This window comes from Nyctereutes procyonoides, unplaced genomic scaffold, assembly GCF_905146905.1.
Source record: "Nyctereutes procyonoides isolate TBG_1078 unplaced genomic scaffold, NYPRO_anot_genome, whole genome shotgun sequence".
Classification (NCBI taxonomy): domain Eukaryota; kingdom Metazoa; phylum Chordata; class Mammalia; order Carnivora; family Canidae; genus Nyctereutes; species Nyctereutes procyonoides.
The window spans coordinates 52,877,390-52,893,655 of NW_026575126.1; the positions used below are offsets into that span (position 1 = coordinate 52,877,390).

At 40.9% G+C, this 16,266-nt stretch overlaps 1 protein-coding gene and 1 pseudogene across 2 annotated transcripts in view; one reads left to right on the top strand and one right to left on the bottom strand.

Moving 5' to 3' along the window:
- Positions 1–16,266, top strand: part of ACSM5 (acyl-CoA synthetase medium chain family member 5) — a 256,139-nt gene that overhangs the window by 236,733 nt on the left and 3,140 nt on the right. For both annotated transcript variants that reach the window (XM_055341015.1, XM_055341016.1), the window contains 6 exons: positions 1,798–1,877; positions 3,633–3,756; positions 4,337–4,417; positions 4,563–4,664; positions 15,831–15,958; positions 16,044–16,143. In XM_055341015.1, the coding sequence (XP_055196990.1) occupies positions 1,798–1,877; positions 3,633–3,756; positions 4,337–4,417; positions 4,563–4,664; positions 15,831–15,958; positions 16,044–16,143 (615 nt within the window). The remainder of the gene's footprint in view (positions 1–1,797; positions 1,878–3,632; positions 3,757–4,336; positions 4,418–4,562; positions 4,665–15,830; positions 15,959–16,043; positions 16,144–16,266) is intronic.
- Positions 14,309–15,316, bottom strand: LOC129520077 (TATA box-binding protein-associated factor RNA polymerase I subunit D-like; annotated as a pseudogene).

Below are 16,266 nucleotides of genomic sequence, written 5' to 3' on the forward strand. Positions count from 1 at the left end.
ATGCTTTTTTCTAGAGCCACCAGTAGCTGTATAATAGTGCTTCTGAATTGGCTTTCTGACATTGAATTGTAATCCAGATTTTGTAACTCTGTGGGAGAGAGGGCTGTTTCTGATTCTTTCTTTTGAGGTGAGGTTTTCCTTCTAGTCATTTTGCTCAGTGCAGAGTGGCCAAAAACAAGTTGTATTGGGAAAAGGAGAGAAAGAGAGAGAAGGAAAGAAAAGAGAAAGAGAAAAAAGAAAAAGAAAAAAAAAGGAAAAAAGAGAAGAAAAAGAGAAATAAAGAGAAAGAAAGGTGAAAAAAAGGGGGGGTGGGGGAAGCAATCAGAAATCAAAAAGAAAAGAAAAAAGAAAAAAAGAACAAAAAAAAAAACCACGGAGGAGTATCTTCTGAATCTGTAGACTTTAAGTCCCTTGACTTCCCCTGGAACTGGTCCGTCAAGCTGGTCTTCTGGGGGAGGGGCCTGTTGTGTTGATTTTCAGGTGTTAGCGCTTGGGGGAGCTGCTCTGCCCCTGCCTGCTGCAAGGCTCAGCGGGGGTTGTTTACCCCGTGAGGCCCCAGGAGGAACAGCCACAGTTGCTATGTTGCTATGGCAACTCTGGAAGCCTGGATTCAGCCTCGCAGGAACTACGGGGCTCTCAGTCTGCACGGCCTGGAGGCTCCGGGGCGGGGCCGCTGATCTGCTCAGCTCAGGGCAGGAGTGTCCTTGCTGTCCTGGGCCCTCCCGGCCTCTGCCTGTCCCGGGGGAGGCCGGATCCTGGGCTGTGTCCCGGCGCCCTGTGCTCCGGGGCCTGCGCTGTTGGATTTGCGCTCCCGCCCCGCAGCCCCCTCCGCGGAGCCGCCGCCCGAGTCCCTCCGAGCTGCTCCGGGTCCCGCCGTGCGCGCTGCAGCCCTTAGGGAGCTCGGCGCACTCTCCCGGGGGCGCAGGTGTCTGTTAGTGTCCCAGGGAGCCCGAGGCCATCCCCGCCCTCCTGGGTCCTGCTCCAACTCCCTGCGGGCCCCTTTCCGCCCGGGAAGGTTGGTGCAGCTCCTGCTTCTCCGGGACGGGGCTCTCCTGTCCTGGGGACACTCGCCCCTGCCTCAGCCCGGCTCCTCGCGGGGCCCCTCCCCCTCGGAGGCCTTTTGTTTCTTTATTTCTTTTTCCCCGACTTCCTACCTTGATAGAAGCGCGAACTCTTCTCACTGTAGCGTTCCAGGTGGTCTCTCTTTATTTTTTTTTTTAACTTTTATTTATTTATGATAGGCACACAGTGAGAGAGAGAGGCAGAGACACAGGCAGAGGGAGAAGCAGGCTCCATGCACCGGGAGCCCAATGTGGGATTCGATCCCGGGTCTCCAGGATCGCGCCCTGGGCCAAAGGCAGGCGCTAAACCGCTGCGCCACCCAGGGATCCCGGTGGTCTCTCTTTAAATCTCAGGCCGAATTCGTAGATTTTCAGGATGATTTGAAGGTTATCTAGGTAATTTTTTGGGGACAGGTGATTTGGGGACCCTACTCTTCCGCCATCTTGCCCCTCCTCCCCTTTATATAAACTTTATATAATCTTGAAAGTGGCATCTGTCACCTCTGAGGTATGCTATTGGTCACACAGACCAAACTTGGTTCAATATGGGAATGGATCCCACAAGAATGCAAATATCAGGAAATGACATCATTCAGGGCCATCTTGGAGACTGGATGCCACACACAGTTTTTACCTTTTCTCTGTTAATGAGAATATGAAGACCCAGTTCACCCATCTTCACAAAGTCCCACCCCAGTACCTCGAAGAAGATCTTCTACCCTTTGTTTTTGTTTAGACTCTCTCCAGGTTCCCGATTACCACCTTCTGTTGTGTTCCTACCATCTTCCGGCTGCTGGTACAAGAGGATCTGACCAGGTACAGCCCATCTGTTGGTGATTTGGGGACCTAATATGTAAATATACAGCAGTATATATACACATTGAGACTCACCCTCTCATATCAACTCTGTCTCAGTCTCTCTCTCTCTCTCTCTCTCTTTCTCTCTTTCTGTGTGTATATACACACATCTGTGATTCTTTATGTATAGAATACATATTTGGAATATAGATATATCTGTGTTTCTCTATCACACACACACACACACACATACACACACACATTCAACCATACACATATACATCTATATCCTTTGCATATGCCTCACAAAAATAAACTGCACCACCACCCCCTGCCCAGGAATTTCCATTCAGATGGAATTGGATAGATTTAAGATAGTCTGAAATTTAGCACTTGAAGTAGACTGTCTACCCATAGGCCATTCTCTCAGCAGTATGTCGGCTACTTCTGTGAGGCTGGAGAAATTGTTGGCCACCTTTGTAATGGGATTTGTGGTCAGAGCCTTAGGTCTGGTGGGACTAGCAAGCCTACCACAATAGATGTTCCATCCTTCAGCCGAAGACTAACTCCATTCAGCCATGCTGAGTGAATGCCATTGGGCATCCCACAGAAGACAACAAGACACTGTGTGTGCATGGCTCCAATCCAGGGTGAATCCAAAGCAACATCTGCTAGCAGGAAAAGTGTAGTTGCTGGAGTGTTTGGAGACCTGTGACCCTTCAGTAACTTCCTGACTCTGATCTTTGTCTATTCTATTCTATTCTATTCTATTATCTATTCTCTCCTCTCATTCCATGTATCTGTCCATGAAGCACCTAAGAGAGAGTTCTTACATGATTCTCCTGGTGAATTCTTCTCTAGTGTAAGAATTTATCTCATTCATTGATCTGTTGTGTATACCTCACACATATTCAACCATACACATATACATCTATATCCTTTTCAGATGCCTCACAAAAATGAACTCATGATTTTAACAGCAAGCAGACTGAATAATTTGCTCAAAAACAATTTGGCTGAAAGGCATTAGGTAACACTAATTAATAGTCAAACCAAGTTTATCCAAAGGGAAAAAAAAATGGTTGAAATATATTTGCAACCACCCATTTTTTACATTTTGGGTAATTTGTTGCATAGAGGAGTAGTTTACAACATATTTAATATCTATAGGAATTTTTGGCCTATTCATCAGAATTGTCAGATTTCTAGAGGGCTACTTTTTACATTTTAATTTGTAATCAATTTATCTTTTTTTATAAGATTTTATTTATTCATGAGAGGCACACAGAGAGAGGGAGAGAGGCAGAGACACAGGCAGAGGGAGAAGCAGGCTCCATGCAGGGAGCCTGACGTGGGACTTGATCTTCAGGATCACGCCTTGGACTGAAGGCAGCGCTAAACTGCTGAGCCACCAGGGCTGCCCTCAATTTATCTTTTTTAAACAGGTAGCTGTCCTAACCAATTGATTAGGAGTTTGTTTTCAACCAAGTTATTTTGGCCAATTTACCTGGAATTCACTACGTTATGCCAAAACCTACTCTGTGATGTTTTGATTTTATTTCAAAATCAATAGGATTGATTTTTTTAAAAAATTTATCTGCCCATGAGGAATATGCCTGCAAAGCCAGAGGACAGGGCACTTGGAACAGATTATAGAACCTGGACTTTAGCCTCCAATGGCTTTAGATGTTTAGACCTGAGCAACAGTGCTGGAGGGTGGGGTGGGGGATGGAGAGATCCTGACCAGGTGACCTTGTCTTCCAATGGAGAAAGGTACCAATTTCAGAGCCTGAGACACTGTGTGACAGGAGGAGAGGCACTGAATCCTGATGTGAGAGAGAAGTGGAAGAGCCAGGTGGGCCTGGAGCTGCATGAAGGCTATGGCCAGTCTGAAACAGTGAGTGCTACTGGGTCCCGGGTCCCTGCCACAGGTCACCTCCACCTGAGCCCTCAGCCACTTGGTGGAGATGGCCGGCCCACAGAGCTTCTTGCCTTCCCGGCTGTGACACCTGTCAGGGACTACCCTGCCCCCTGGGAAAAACTGATAACAAAATCCTATCAGCTTTTCTCCTTTTTGGTTTAAAGATAAAGTGATTTCACTAAGATACCATAGCCAGAAAACCAACTCTTAGGGCCACGGGTGCTGCTTATCTCCACCAGAACAGCCTGTATCTGTCTCTGGTCAGAGCAAAAGATCTTACACAGTATTCCCCACAGCCATCTGGGCAGCAGAAATTTGGTGGTCAACCAAGTCTTTTGGCTTAGCAACACATTAGGTTCTTTATGTGTCAGTGTCCAGTAGGGTATTCAATAAATGTTTGTTGACTATGGAAAGAAGGAAGAAGACAGCAAGAGAGGATAGCAGAGGAGAGAGGGATGGAGAGGAGAGGTAGAAGGCAGAGTAAGAGAAAAGGCAGGCACCAGGAAGGAGGCTACGGGGATATGTCTCCACCTTACCGGATCTGCTTTCTCTCCAGGTTTTAATCTGTGCCAATCTAAAAGGCATGAAAATCAAGGCTGGATCCATGGGGAAAGCATTCCCACCTTATGATGTGCAGGTAGGCAGCCTGCCCCAACTGCTGTTGAGGCTCAGTTTAAAGAGGAGAACAAAGTGCATGTCCTAGGTTAGCAACAGCAGGCTCAGCTGGTGGAGTGGTCTGGCTGTGTAGATATCCAGACATGGCCCTATGATCTCCCTGCCAGGTCGTGGATGATGAGGGCAACATCCTGCCTCCAGGAGAACAAGGGAATATTGCTGTCCGAGTCAAGCCCACCCAGCCCTTCTGTTTCTTCAGTTGCTATTTGGTAAGTGGAAGGAATGGCCATTTTCACAGTGATTTCTGTGTGATGAGCATTGCCTTCTGCAATTTATAAATACTTCTTTGTTTAACCCTTGTAATTACTGCATGAGTTAGGTTGGCACTGTTGTGCCCAAGATCGTGAATCCGAGAAACCGCCAAGGAGCCGACACCGATGCAAACACACGAGGGTTTATTTACAAGCTCGAGCCTGGGTCCAAGTATACCTGACACAGCGGAGCAGGGACTTGGACCCCGAGACTAAGAGGCTTAGCAACTTTATAGGGGCCAGTGGCCAATGGGATACGCAGAAAGTTGCACAGTCATGCTGACCCAGCACTATTATTGATAAGGTGCTATAATCGATAAGGAAGGGAGAAAGATTGACTTATCCAATGTCAAGCAAGTAGTATGTGCAGGACATGGATTTAAGCATGGGTATGTCTGAGAGTGCAAATTTATAATGTAGGGGTCAGCCCATCGTTTTAATGATGGGAAAAATGCAGCTCAGAGAAGAGAAGGGACTTCACAAAAGTTAAATGCAATTTGTATCAGAGTCTAGTTTTCAGAATTCTTTTTTGTCTTGAGTCTTGTGTGGAGAGGGGTCTGCTGGGAGGGCTTGTGTCCAAAGGATTCTAGTCTAAGTTTCTGTGATTATCCAGTAATGACCTCTCCCTTGGGCCCACTTTGGCTGGTGTTTGCTGTAGACTTTCTTTCTGGCAGACTCCTCTCTATAAAGCTCTACTGACCTGGTTTTGGTTGCACATTATAAATACCTTGGAAGCTTCAAAATATGATGGATACTAAAGTTCTGCCTGATGAGATCAACCTTCCTAATGATGTGGATCAGTTCCTCTGGTGATTCAAAAGTACAGCCAAGGTTGAGAACCATGGTTTTATTAGGAACTCCATCTGTTGTGCATATGATGCCATCAATCAGCTATAACACTGGAAGGAACAGATAAAAATCAGTCCATTTGTTTTTAGAATGATGGATATGTATTTTAGTGGCTTTTCTGTGACTACAAGAGAGATAGTCTTTCATGGTATTTCATTTAAAGTCACAAAAGCTTACCTACCAGAAAAAGCCAAAAACAAAAACCAAACCCAAACAACAACATAGTAATACACCAAGAAGAGATCATTTTAAAATTTTAATGCATTTCTTTCTAATCATTTTTGCAAGCCATAGCAAATCCTTGACTTTTCTGAATAATTTATTCATTCATTATTTATCGAGTGGCTACTTGATGCCACAAGTCTACAGCAATGGGCAGAAAAGACAAGACCCTGGTTCTCACAGAGCTCACATACAGGACCTTTCTGGGTTTGTGATCATTCTGATGGGAAAGTCCAATAATTTGTAGAGTTATTTGCTGGACAAGAACCTTTACTTGTTTCAACTTTTTCATTCTAGCACTAGCTGTTAGTTTTTTTCTTGGGTCATTTTTAACTAAGAAAAAAAAAAACATTAAACCTCAGTGAGATAAAAGTCATCTGTCATGTCAGTTTGGTCCGAAATAAAAGTTTGATATATTCATACATAGCTAAGTTTAGGCAGTTTCTTCTATTTAATTGGTCATTTATTTTATCCCTGTACTGATAACATAGAGCCGCATCCAGGAAAACATTCTCCTAAGTCTTAATATCTACTGGAGCAAGCCTCTCCTTCCTCAACTTCTTTAGAAATGTTTTAGCTACTATCAGCTCTCTATTCTCTCATGTACGTTTTATAATCAACTTGTCAAATTCCATGGGAAGTGTTTATTAGTATTTTAATGAGTGTCCCTAAGTCTATAGATCAATTTGGGGAGAATTAACATATTTTTTAATAAAATAATTTTTTATTGGTGTTCAATTTACCAACATACAGAATAACACCCAGTGCTCATCCCGTCAACTGTCCCCCTCATATTTATGACAGTCTATCTATCTTCCATTTATTTATATCTTCTTTAACATTTTGTGGAGATTTAAAAGTTTTCTCTTTATATTTCTCTCATATTTTGTGTGAGATTTATTTTCAGGTATTAACAGCTTTTTTCTTTTTTCTTAGAATACAGTTTTTAAATTGAGGCACAAGTTACATACAAGAAGAATACCTATGTTACATGTATATAGGTCAGTGACATTTGACCCATGGTGTACACTTGTGTGACCACTACCGCAATCAAGATCTAGAGCATTCTTATCACCCCAAAAAGTCCCTTGTGCCTGCTAGCAGTCAATTCCCAAGCTATTAGCAATTACTAAATTGTTTGTTGTTACTAATAGAATACTTTTGCCTTTTTTAAAGAACTTTATATAAATGGAATCATAAAGTATTCATTTATATGGGCTGATTTTTAAAAATTCATTTATTTTACTTAAATTTTACTTAGTTAACATACAGTGCAACATTGGTTTCTGGAGTAGAATACAGTGATTCATCACTTCCATACAATACTCAGTGCTCATTGCAACAAGTGCCCTCCTTAATCCCTATCACCTTCTAGCCCATCTCCCACCCACCTCCCTCCATCAACCCTCAGTTTGTTCTGTATCCTTAAAAGTCACTTAAATGGCTTGTTTGCCTCTCTCCTTTTTTTCTTTTCCCCTTTTTCCCTTTGCCTTCCCCCTTCCGTCTGGTTTCTGTCTTAAATTAAGTGAGATCATATGTTATTTGCCTTTCTCTGACTGACTTACTTCACTTAGCATAATACACACTAGTGCCACCAACATCATGGCCAATGGCAAGATTTCATTTTTTGATGTCTGAGTAATATTCTTTTTATTTTTCTATATCTATATCACTTCTTCTTTATCTATCCATCAGTTGATGGACACTAGGGCTCTTTCTATAGTTTGGTTATTGTAGATAATGCTGCTATAAACATCAGGGTACTTGTAACCCGTTGAATCTGTATTTTTGATCCTTTGGGTAAATACTTAGTAGTGCAATTGCTGGATCATAGGGTAGTTCTATTTTTAATTTTTTGAGGAATCTCCATACTGTTCTCCAGAGTGGTTGTACCAGTTTGCATTCCCACCAACAGTGCAAGAAGATTCCCCTTTCTCCACATTCTCACCAACACCTGTCCTGTGTTGTTAATTTTGGCCATTCTGACAGATGTGTGGTATCTCCTTGTGGTTTTGATTTGTATTTCCCTGATGACAAGTGATGTTGAGCATCTTTTCATGTGTCTGTTACCCAACTGAATGCTTCTTTGGAAAAGTGTCTGTTCATGTCTTCTGCCCATTTCTTAACTGGATTATTTGTTTTTGGGATGTTGAGTTTGGTAAGTTCTTTATAGACTTTGGATACTAACCCTTTATCAGATATGCCATTTGCCATTATCTTCTCCCATTCTCTAGGCTAGCTTTTAGTTTTGTTGATTCCTTTGTTGTACAGAAACTTTTTATCTTGATGAAGTCCCAATAGTTCATTTTTTCTTTTGTTTCCCTTCCTGGTGACATGTCTAATAAGAAGTTGTTATGGCCAAGTCAAAGAGGTTTCTGCTTGTGTTCTTTTCTAGGATTTTGATGGTTTCCTGTCTCATATTGAGGTCTTTCATCCATTTTGGAAATTCGTTCCTGCTTTGTCAAAGATTGGTTAACCGTAGGGTTGAGGGTCCGTTTCTGGGCTCTCTATTCTGTTCCATTGATCTATGTGTCTGTTTTTGTGCCAGTACCATACAGCCTTGATGACTACAGCTTTCTAGTATAGCTTCTAATCTGGAATTATGTCTCCAGTTTTTTTTTTCTTTTTCAGGTTACTTTGTCTATGTACAGTGTTTCATGGGTTCATACAAATTTTAGGATTGTTTGTTCTAGCTCTGTGACAAATGCTGTTGGTATTTTGATAGGGAATGTATTAAGTATGTAGATTGCTTGGATAAAATAGACATTTTAACAATGTTCTTCTAATCCATGAGCATGGAATGCTGTTTACATTTCTGTGTGTCCTCTTCAATTTCTTTCCTAAGTGTCCTAGAATTTTCAGAGTACAGATCCCCCCACCTTTAGTTAGGTTTATTCCTAGGTATCTTATTTTTGGTACAATTGTAAATGGGGAGCAGCCCCAGTGGCTCAGCAGTTTAGCACGGCCTTCAGCTCAGGGCATGATCCTGGAGATCCAGGATCGAGTCCCATGTCCCACTCCCTGCATGGAAACTGCTTCTCCCTCTGCCTGTGTCTCTGCCTCTCTCTCTCTCTCTCTCTCTCTGTCTCTCATGAATAAATAAATAAAATTTAAAAAATTGTAAATGGGATTGATTCCTTGATTTATTTTTCTGCTCCTGCATTATTGGTATATAGAAATGCAAATTTTCTGGACGTTGATTTTATATCCTGCAACTTTGCTGAATTCATGTATGAGTTCTAGTAATTTTTTGGTGGCGTCTTTCATGTTTTCTACTTATTGTATCATGTCATCTGCAAATAGTGAAAGTTTGACCTTGTCCTTGCTAATTTGGATGCCTTTTATAACTTTTTGTTGTCTGATTTCTGAGGCTAAGACTTCCAGTACTATGTTAAATAATAATGGTGAGAATAGACATCCTTGTCTTGTTCTTGACCATAGGGGAAAGGTTGTCCATTTTTCTTCATTGAGGATGATATTAGCTTGTGGGTATTTCAGTTATGGCCTGTATGATGCTGAGGTCTATTCCATCTATCCCTACTTTGTTAAGGGTTTTTATCAGGAAAAGATTCTGTATTTGATCAAATGCTTTTTCTGCATCTACCAAGATCATATGGCTTCTATTCTTTGTTTTATTAACGTTGTGTATCATGTTGATTGATTTGTGATTATTGAACCACCCTGCAACTCAGGAATAAATGCCAGTTGATCATGGTGAATAGTTATTTTAATGTACTGTAGAATTTGATCTGCTAGTATTTTATTGATAATTTTTGCATCCATGTTCATCAGGGACACTGGCCTGTAATTCTCCTTTTGAGTGAGGTATTTGTCTGGTTTTGGAATGCTGGCTTTGTAGAATGAGTTCAAACGTTTTCTTTCCATTTCTTTTTTTTTTTTTTTTTTGGAACAGTTTGAGGAGAATATTTACTAACTCTTCTTTAAGTGTCTGGTAGAATTCTCCCAGGAAAGCCACCTGGCCCTAGACTTTTGGTTGTTGAGATTTTTTATTATTGATTCAGTTTCTTTGCTGGTTATGGATCCATTCAAATTTTCTATTTCTTCCTGTTTCAGTTTTGATAGTTTGTAGGTTTGTAGGAATTTGTACATTTCTTTTGGGTTGTTCAGTTTGTTGGCATATAATTTTTCATAGTATTCTCATATAATTGTTTGTATTTCTGTGGTATTGGTTGTGATCTCTTTTATTTGTGGTTTCATCTATTTGGGTCCTTTCTCTTTTCTTTTTGATAAGCCTGGCTAGGGGCTTATCAATTTTATTAATTCGTTTGAAAAACCAGCTTAGTTTTATTAATCCATTCTATTGGGGTTTTTTGTTTGTTTCTATATCACTTATTTCTGCTCTAATCTTTATTATTTCTCTTTTCTTGCTGGTTTTAGCCTTATTTACTATTCCCTTTCTAGCTCTTTTAGGTGTAAGGTTAGGTTGTGTATTTGAGACTTTTCTTGCTTCTTGAGGTGGGCCTGTGTTGTAATATGCTTCCCTCTTAGGATTGCCTTTGCTGCATCCCAAAGATTTTGGTTATCATGTTTTCGTTTTATTGCTTCCATGTCTTTTTTTAGTTCTTCTTTAATTTCCTGGTTAATCCATTCATTTTTTAGTACGATGTTCTTTAACCTTCATGTACTTGTGGTCTTTCCAAATTTTTTCTTGTGGTTGATTTCAAGTTTCAAAGCATTATGCCCTGAAAATATGCATAGTATGATCTCAGTCTTTTTTATTTGTTGAGGGCTGATTTGTGACATAGTATGTGATCTATTCTGGAGAATGTCCCATGTGCCCTCAAAAAGAATGTGTATTCTGCTGCTTTAGGATGAGATGTTCTGAATATATGTGTTAAGTCCATTTGGTCCAGTGTGTAATTCAGAGCCTTTGTTTCCTTTTTGTTTTTCTGCTTTGATGATCTGTCGTCCACTGCTGTAATTGGGGTGTTTAAAGTCCCCTGCTATTACTATATTATTATCAATGAGCGTTTTTATGTTTGATATTATTTGACTTATATATTTGGGTTCTCCCAAGTTGGGGTTACAAATATTCACATTTGTTAAATCATTCTGTGGTATAGACCCCTCAATTATGATATAATGCCCTTATTTATCTCTTATTATAGTCTTTCTTTAAAATCTAGTTTGCTAGGGTGCCTGGATGTCTTAGTTAAGCAGCTGCCTTCAGCTCAGGTCATGATCCCAGGGTCCTTGGATCAAGCCCTGCATTGGGCTCTCTGCTCAGTGGGGAGTCTGCTTCTCTCCCTGCCTCTCCTCCTTGCTTGTGTTCTTTCTCTCAAATAAATAAAATCTTTTTTAAAAATATAGTTTGTCTGATAGAAGTATGGCTACTCTGGCTTTCTTTTAGCATACATTAGCATGATAAATATTTCTCTCTTCCTTCACTTTCAATCTGCAGGTCCTTAGGTCTAAAATGAATCTCTTATAGGCAGCATACAGATGGGAAAAAAACCAAAACTTGTTTTTTTTTTTTAAGATTTTATTATTTATTCATGAGAGACACACAGAGAGAGAGAGAGGCAGAGACACAGGCAGAGGGAGAAGCAGGCTCCACGCAGGGAGCCCAATGCAGACTCAATCCTGGGACTCCAGAATCAGCCCTGGGCTGAAGGCGGCGCTAAACTGCTGAGCCAACCAGGGATCCCCCTAGATCTTGTTTTTAAAGCTTTTCTGATACCCTATGTCTTTTGATTGGAACAGTCCATTTATATTCAGAGTGATTATTAAAAGATATCAACTTAGTACCACTGTGTTACTTGTAGAGTTGTGTTTCTGGTGATGTCTTCTGATTCTTTCTAGTCTTTGTTGCTTTTGGTCTTTTTTTCTCCATGCATAGTCCTCCTCAAAATCTCTTGCAGGGTTGGCTTAGTGGTCACAAACTCCTTTAGTTTTTGTTTGTCTGGGATACTCTTTATCTCACCTTCTGTTATGAATGACAGCTTTGTTGGATAAAGAATTGCTGGCTGCATATTTTTCCCATTCAGCACAGTGAATATTTCCTTCCACTTCTTTTGGCCTGCCATGTTTTGGTGGTCAGATCTGCTGTGAACTGATCTGTCTTCCCTTGTAGGTTAAGAATCCCTTTCCCCTTGCTGCTTTCAGGACTCTTTCCGCATCTTTATATTTTGTGAATCTGACTGTGAAGTGCCTTGGCAATGGTCAGCTTTTTTAATTGAATGGGAGTTTTCTGTGCTTCTTGGATTTTAATGCCTGTGTCCTTCCCCAGCTTAGGGAAATTTTCAGCTCTAATTTATTTGAATAAACCTTCTGCCCCTTTTTCTTTCTCTTCATCTTCTGGGACTCCCATGATATGAATGTTACTATGTTTTAATAAGTTGCTGAGTTCTCTAACTCTACCATCATGGTTCATCACCTTTCTTTCCCTCTTCTTTTTAACTTCATTATTTTCCATAATTTTATCTTCAGTATCACTGATTCACTCCTCTGATTCATCCATCCTCATTTTTATGGCCTCCATTTGGAAGTGCATCTCAGTTATAACATTCAAAATTTTGGCCTGACTAGATTTTAATTTTTTTTTCTCTGCAGTAAGAGATTCTCTAGTGTCTTTCATGTTTTTTTCACACCCAACTAGTACCCTTATAATTGTTTTAAATTCTAGTTCAGACATCTTACTTATTTCTGTATGGATTAAATCCCTGGCCATGAATTCTACTTCCTACTCTTTCTTTTGGGGCGAATTTCTCCATCTCATCATTTTGTCCCGAAAAGAAAAGAAAGAAAAAAAAAAAACAAAACAACAGCAACAAAACAAAACAAAAACTACATCCTGGATGCATATTAATCTGCTTATTAAAAGGATCTAGATCCCAAAAACAAAAAAAAAAAATAGCCTCCTGGGTGGCTCAGTGATTGAGCATCTGCCTTTGGCTCACGTTGTGATGTTGGGGTTCTGAGATCCATTCCCACATCAGGCTCCCCACAGGGAGTCTGCTTCTCCCTCTGCCTGTGTCTTTGCCTCTCTCTGTGTGTCTCTCATGAATAAATAAATAAAATCTTTAAAAAAAGAAAATACAGTGAAAGTACACCAAAGAATTTAAAATATATCTAAAAAAATTTTAATTAATAAAATTTTTTTAAAGAATTGAGAAAAGTAAGAAAATAAATGAAAAAATAAAATAAAGAATAAAAGTACCAAGGAGGTTAGATGCTATTTTCCCCTAGAGCTGAAGCTTTGCAGCCCTCTATGTCAGTAGACAGGGTGAGTGAGTTGTTTGTACTGGTTTTCTGGGGGAAGGGCCTGTTGCACTAATTCTCAGGTGAATTGGTGAAATTGGCTTAGTGGAAATGGGTCTCAGTTGGCAGGGCTTGGTGTAAGCCGCTCCAGCCTCCACTAAGGTGGTACTGTTCTGCTCCCTGAAGGCTTTCAGTGCTGATGGTGGTGGGGCAGGAGGTGAATATGGCAGCCTCCCAACTCCCGCAGTTGAAAGTTCATGCCACCCACTCTTCAGTAAGCCCTCACAGAAGAGCAGTCAATCATTCTTCTGTCCCCAGTTTCCATCACAACCCTGCATGCACCCTGCCTGTGTCTGAGATTTTTATCTCAGGCACACAACTGAATTTCAAAACTCCAAATTTTAGGAAGTCCTAAAATTTGTGGTCAGAATCTGCTGTTCTTCCCAGGTTCGGGGGGCATAGGTTGTTGGAAGGGTTCTCTCTAGCTTCTGCTCTTTGCCAGACCTGTCCCAGGAAAGCAGTCACTGGACCTAGGAATGATTCACAATTTATGGCAAAACAGAGCAGAAAGCCAGCACCTAGACTGGCTGTTCTCAACTGCCTCCCACCCTGCTATGCCTGGGAACAATGCAGCATTTAGGTACCATCCATTCCTTTGTGACCCAGGGGATCCTGAGACCATGGTGTCACACTTAGGTTCTTACCTGTTTCACCACCTGAGCACCTTTAAGCCAGGCACATACCTATGGTAGCAGACCTCTAAAAGTTCCAATTCTGTGCTCTGCTGTTTATAATACTTTGCTGTAGTCTCCACCACCCCCCCCCCGGGCTCTCTCCCTAATGCCATATCCACAGCTATATCTCTCCAAATTCATGTCTCTGCACCTCCTACCTTCCAAAAGGTAGTCACTTTTCTACTTGTAGGCTTGCAGCTTTTGTTCTCTCAGAGCTCATATTGATGTCTCAGGTGTTCAGAATGATTTAATAACTAGCTGTATTGAAGGGATGAGACAAGCTTAGGGTTCCACTAATTATCTGCCATCTTAACTCCCCATCTGGTTTCATTTACTCAGCATAATGGTTTTGAGATGCACCGAGATAGTTGCACAGAGCAGTAATTTGCTTCTTGTTTGCTTCTAGCAGCTTCTAGAGAGCTTTGAGAATCAGAGTTTTTTTTTTAAAGTTAATAAATTTTTATTTAAGATTTTTGACAAAGTTAATAAATTTTTATTTAAGATATTTGACATGTGATTCCTTCTGCCACCAATCACCATAGTTCCACCAAAGCCAGAGTGATGATCTTAAAAATAGCACTTTTAAAACAAACTTTTGTTCAATCCATAGCTGTCACTGTCCTGTAATCTTTGAGGTCCAATTTCTTTAGAGCCCCATTTAGGGTCTCAATAGATAAATGATCTTCCTGGTTCTCAAATATCCTTTAAGTCCAGACACTGTTTTCAAGTGAAAAAGCCTTAATATTCATATTCCTATCTCTTCCTTTTCAGACCATTCTATCCTCTGTCCCATGTTTTTGAATTTTGATGCTCTCTTTTTAGACGAAGCAGCTTCTTCAGTATATTCCTCTTGTCCTAAATACAGATTCATTTTCTTTGGTATTTCAGAACTTACTATGAAATCATTATTGTCCACCAATTTGATATCACATCCATCATCATGTTCAAGAGTTGTTGCAGCCTCTTCCACTGTTTCTGACTCTTCGATAGGAGAGAGAGATCCATCATCATCCAAGCATTTGTATCTACGACTGTCAAAATCTTCCCTTTCTAAATCTTCACTAACATTCATTTGTTTCAAGGATTCCTTGAGATAGTATTCATACTTCAATTTTTCAAGGTAGTTGAAAAATCCTCAGGCCACCTTTTGCTCAAAGGTTAAAATCTTTCTCCATGGTATGGCTTTTTTACATTCTCAGATTCTAAAAATGGGAACCCAGATCCTTTGTCTTTAACTTGTTTCTTATTTATCTGGGAGTGTCTAGTGGTTTTTCTTCCTTTTGGTCTTCCCCTTGGTCTTCCTTTTGGCTTATATTTCCTCTTTTTTACATTTCTTTTTTTTTTTTTGAATCTTTCAAAAATAGCTTTTAAAGTCAGTGGTCTTGGTTCAAAAGAGGAGTCACTAGATGAATCCCTTGCTTCAACACCTCCAGATGAATGAACAAACTTTCTAATAGGGTTTCTTTGCCCCTGTTTTGGTGAGTAAGGGACACACTGAGTCTTAAATAAGCTGCTACCAGAAGAATTATCACTTTCATTGTCAATTTCTACAGCTGAATTAGATGCCATTATAGGTTGAGAAAATTCGTTACATATTCTCCCCCAAGTCCTCTCCAAATTGTATTCACCATTTGTTTGCTTCAGAGTTCTTAACAACCACGTGGAAGGAAAGCGAGAATCAGAGTTTGATTCATTTTTCCCCTTTCCTCTACCCTTGCCTTTTGGCCAACTGCTCACTTTCTACCTTCAGTGATTTCTGAGCACAGAGAGTATCAGTGTGCTCTTTTATCCTAAAAAAAACAGAGCCAATGGCCTTTGTCCACTCTCCTGCATTAACTATGCTTCCTTGGACCCTTCCAAGGGATGGTAGTGAGTGGCTGTCCTTAATCATCCCCTGGCATTTCCTTCCATTTAAAAGAGAGAAAATGCACAGCTTTACAGCTCTTTGTCCAGTGATAAAGTCTGGCCCAGATGGTCTTTGAGAACTCCTGGACTTCCAATTAGGGGTCCCCAGCCTCCTGTATGGGCCTTTGAGGACTATAGCTTTCTTGAGTTGATGTGTGAGGATGGCCTTTCATGGGCTTACTTTATCTTCCAGGACAATCCTGAGAAGACAAAGGCATCAGAACGAGGGGACTTTTACATCACAGGAGACCAAGCCTACAAGGACAAAGATGGCTACTTTTGGTTCACAGGAAGAAATGACGATGTGATCAATTCTTCAAGGTCAAGTTGTCTACTCTGTCCTTCTCCCTTTGAAGCCTCCTGGGGGAGGGGAGGTCACTTGGAAGAGTTTGTTTTTCTCTTCCAGCTACCGGATTGGGCCTGTTGAAGTGGAAAATGCCCTTGCTGAACACCCTGCTGTCCTGGAAGCTGCTGTGGTCAGCAGCCCAGACCCCATCAGAGGGGAGGTAACTAGTCCAGCCCAGAACATTGCCTCCTGGTTCTGTACCTGTTAGCACCAAGCAGAGTAAGCTGAAAGACCCAGATTATCCCATATCTCACTCTACCCAGGTACTACAAAGTCTGAAATA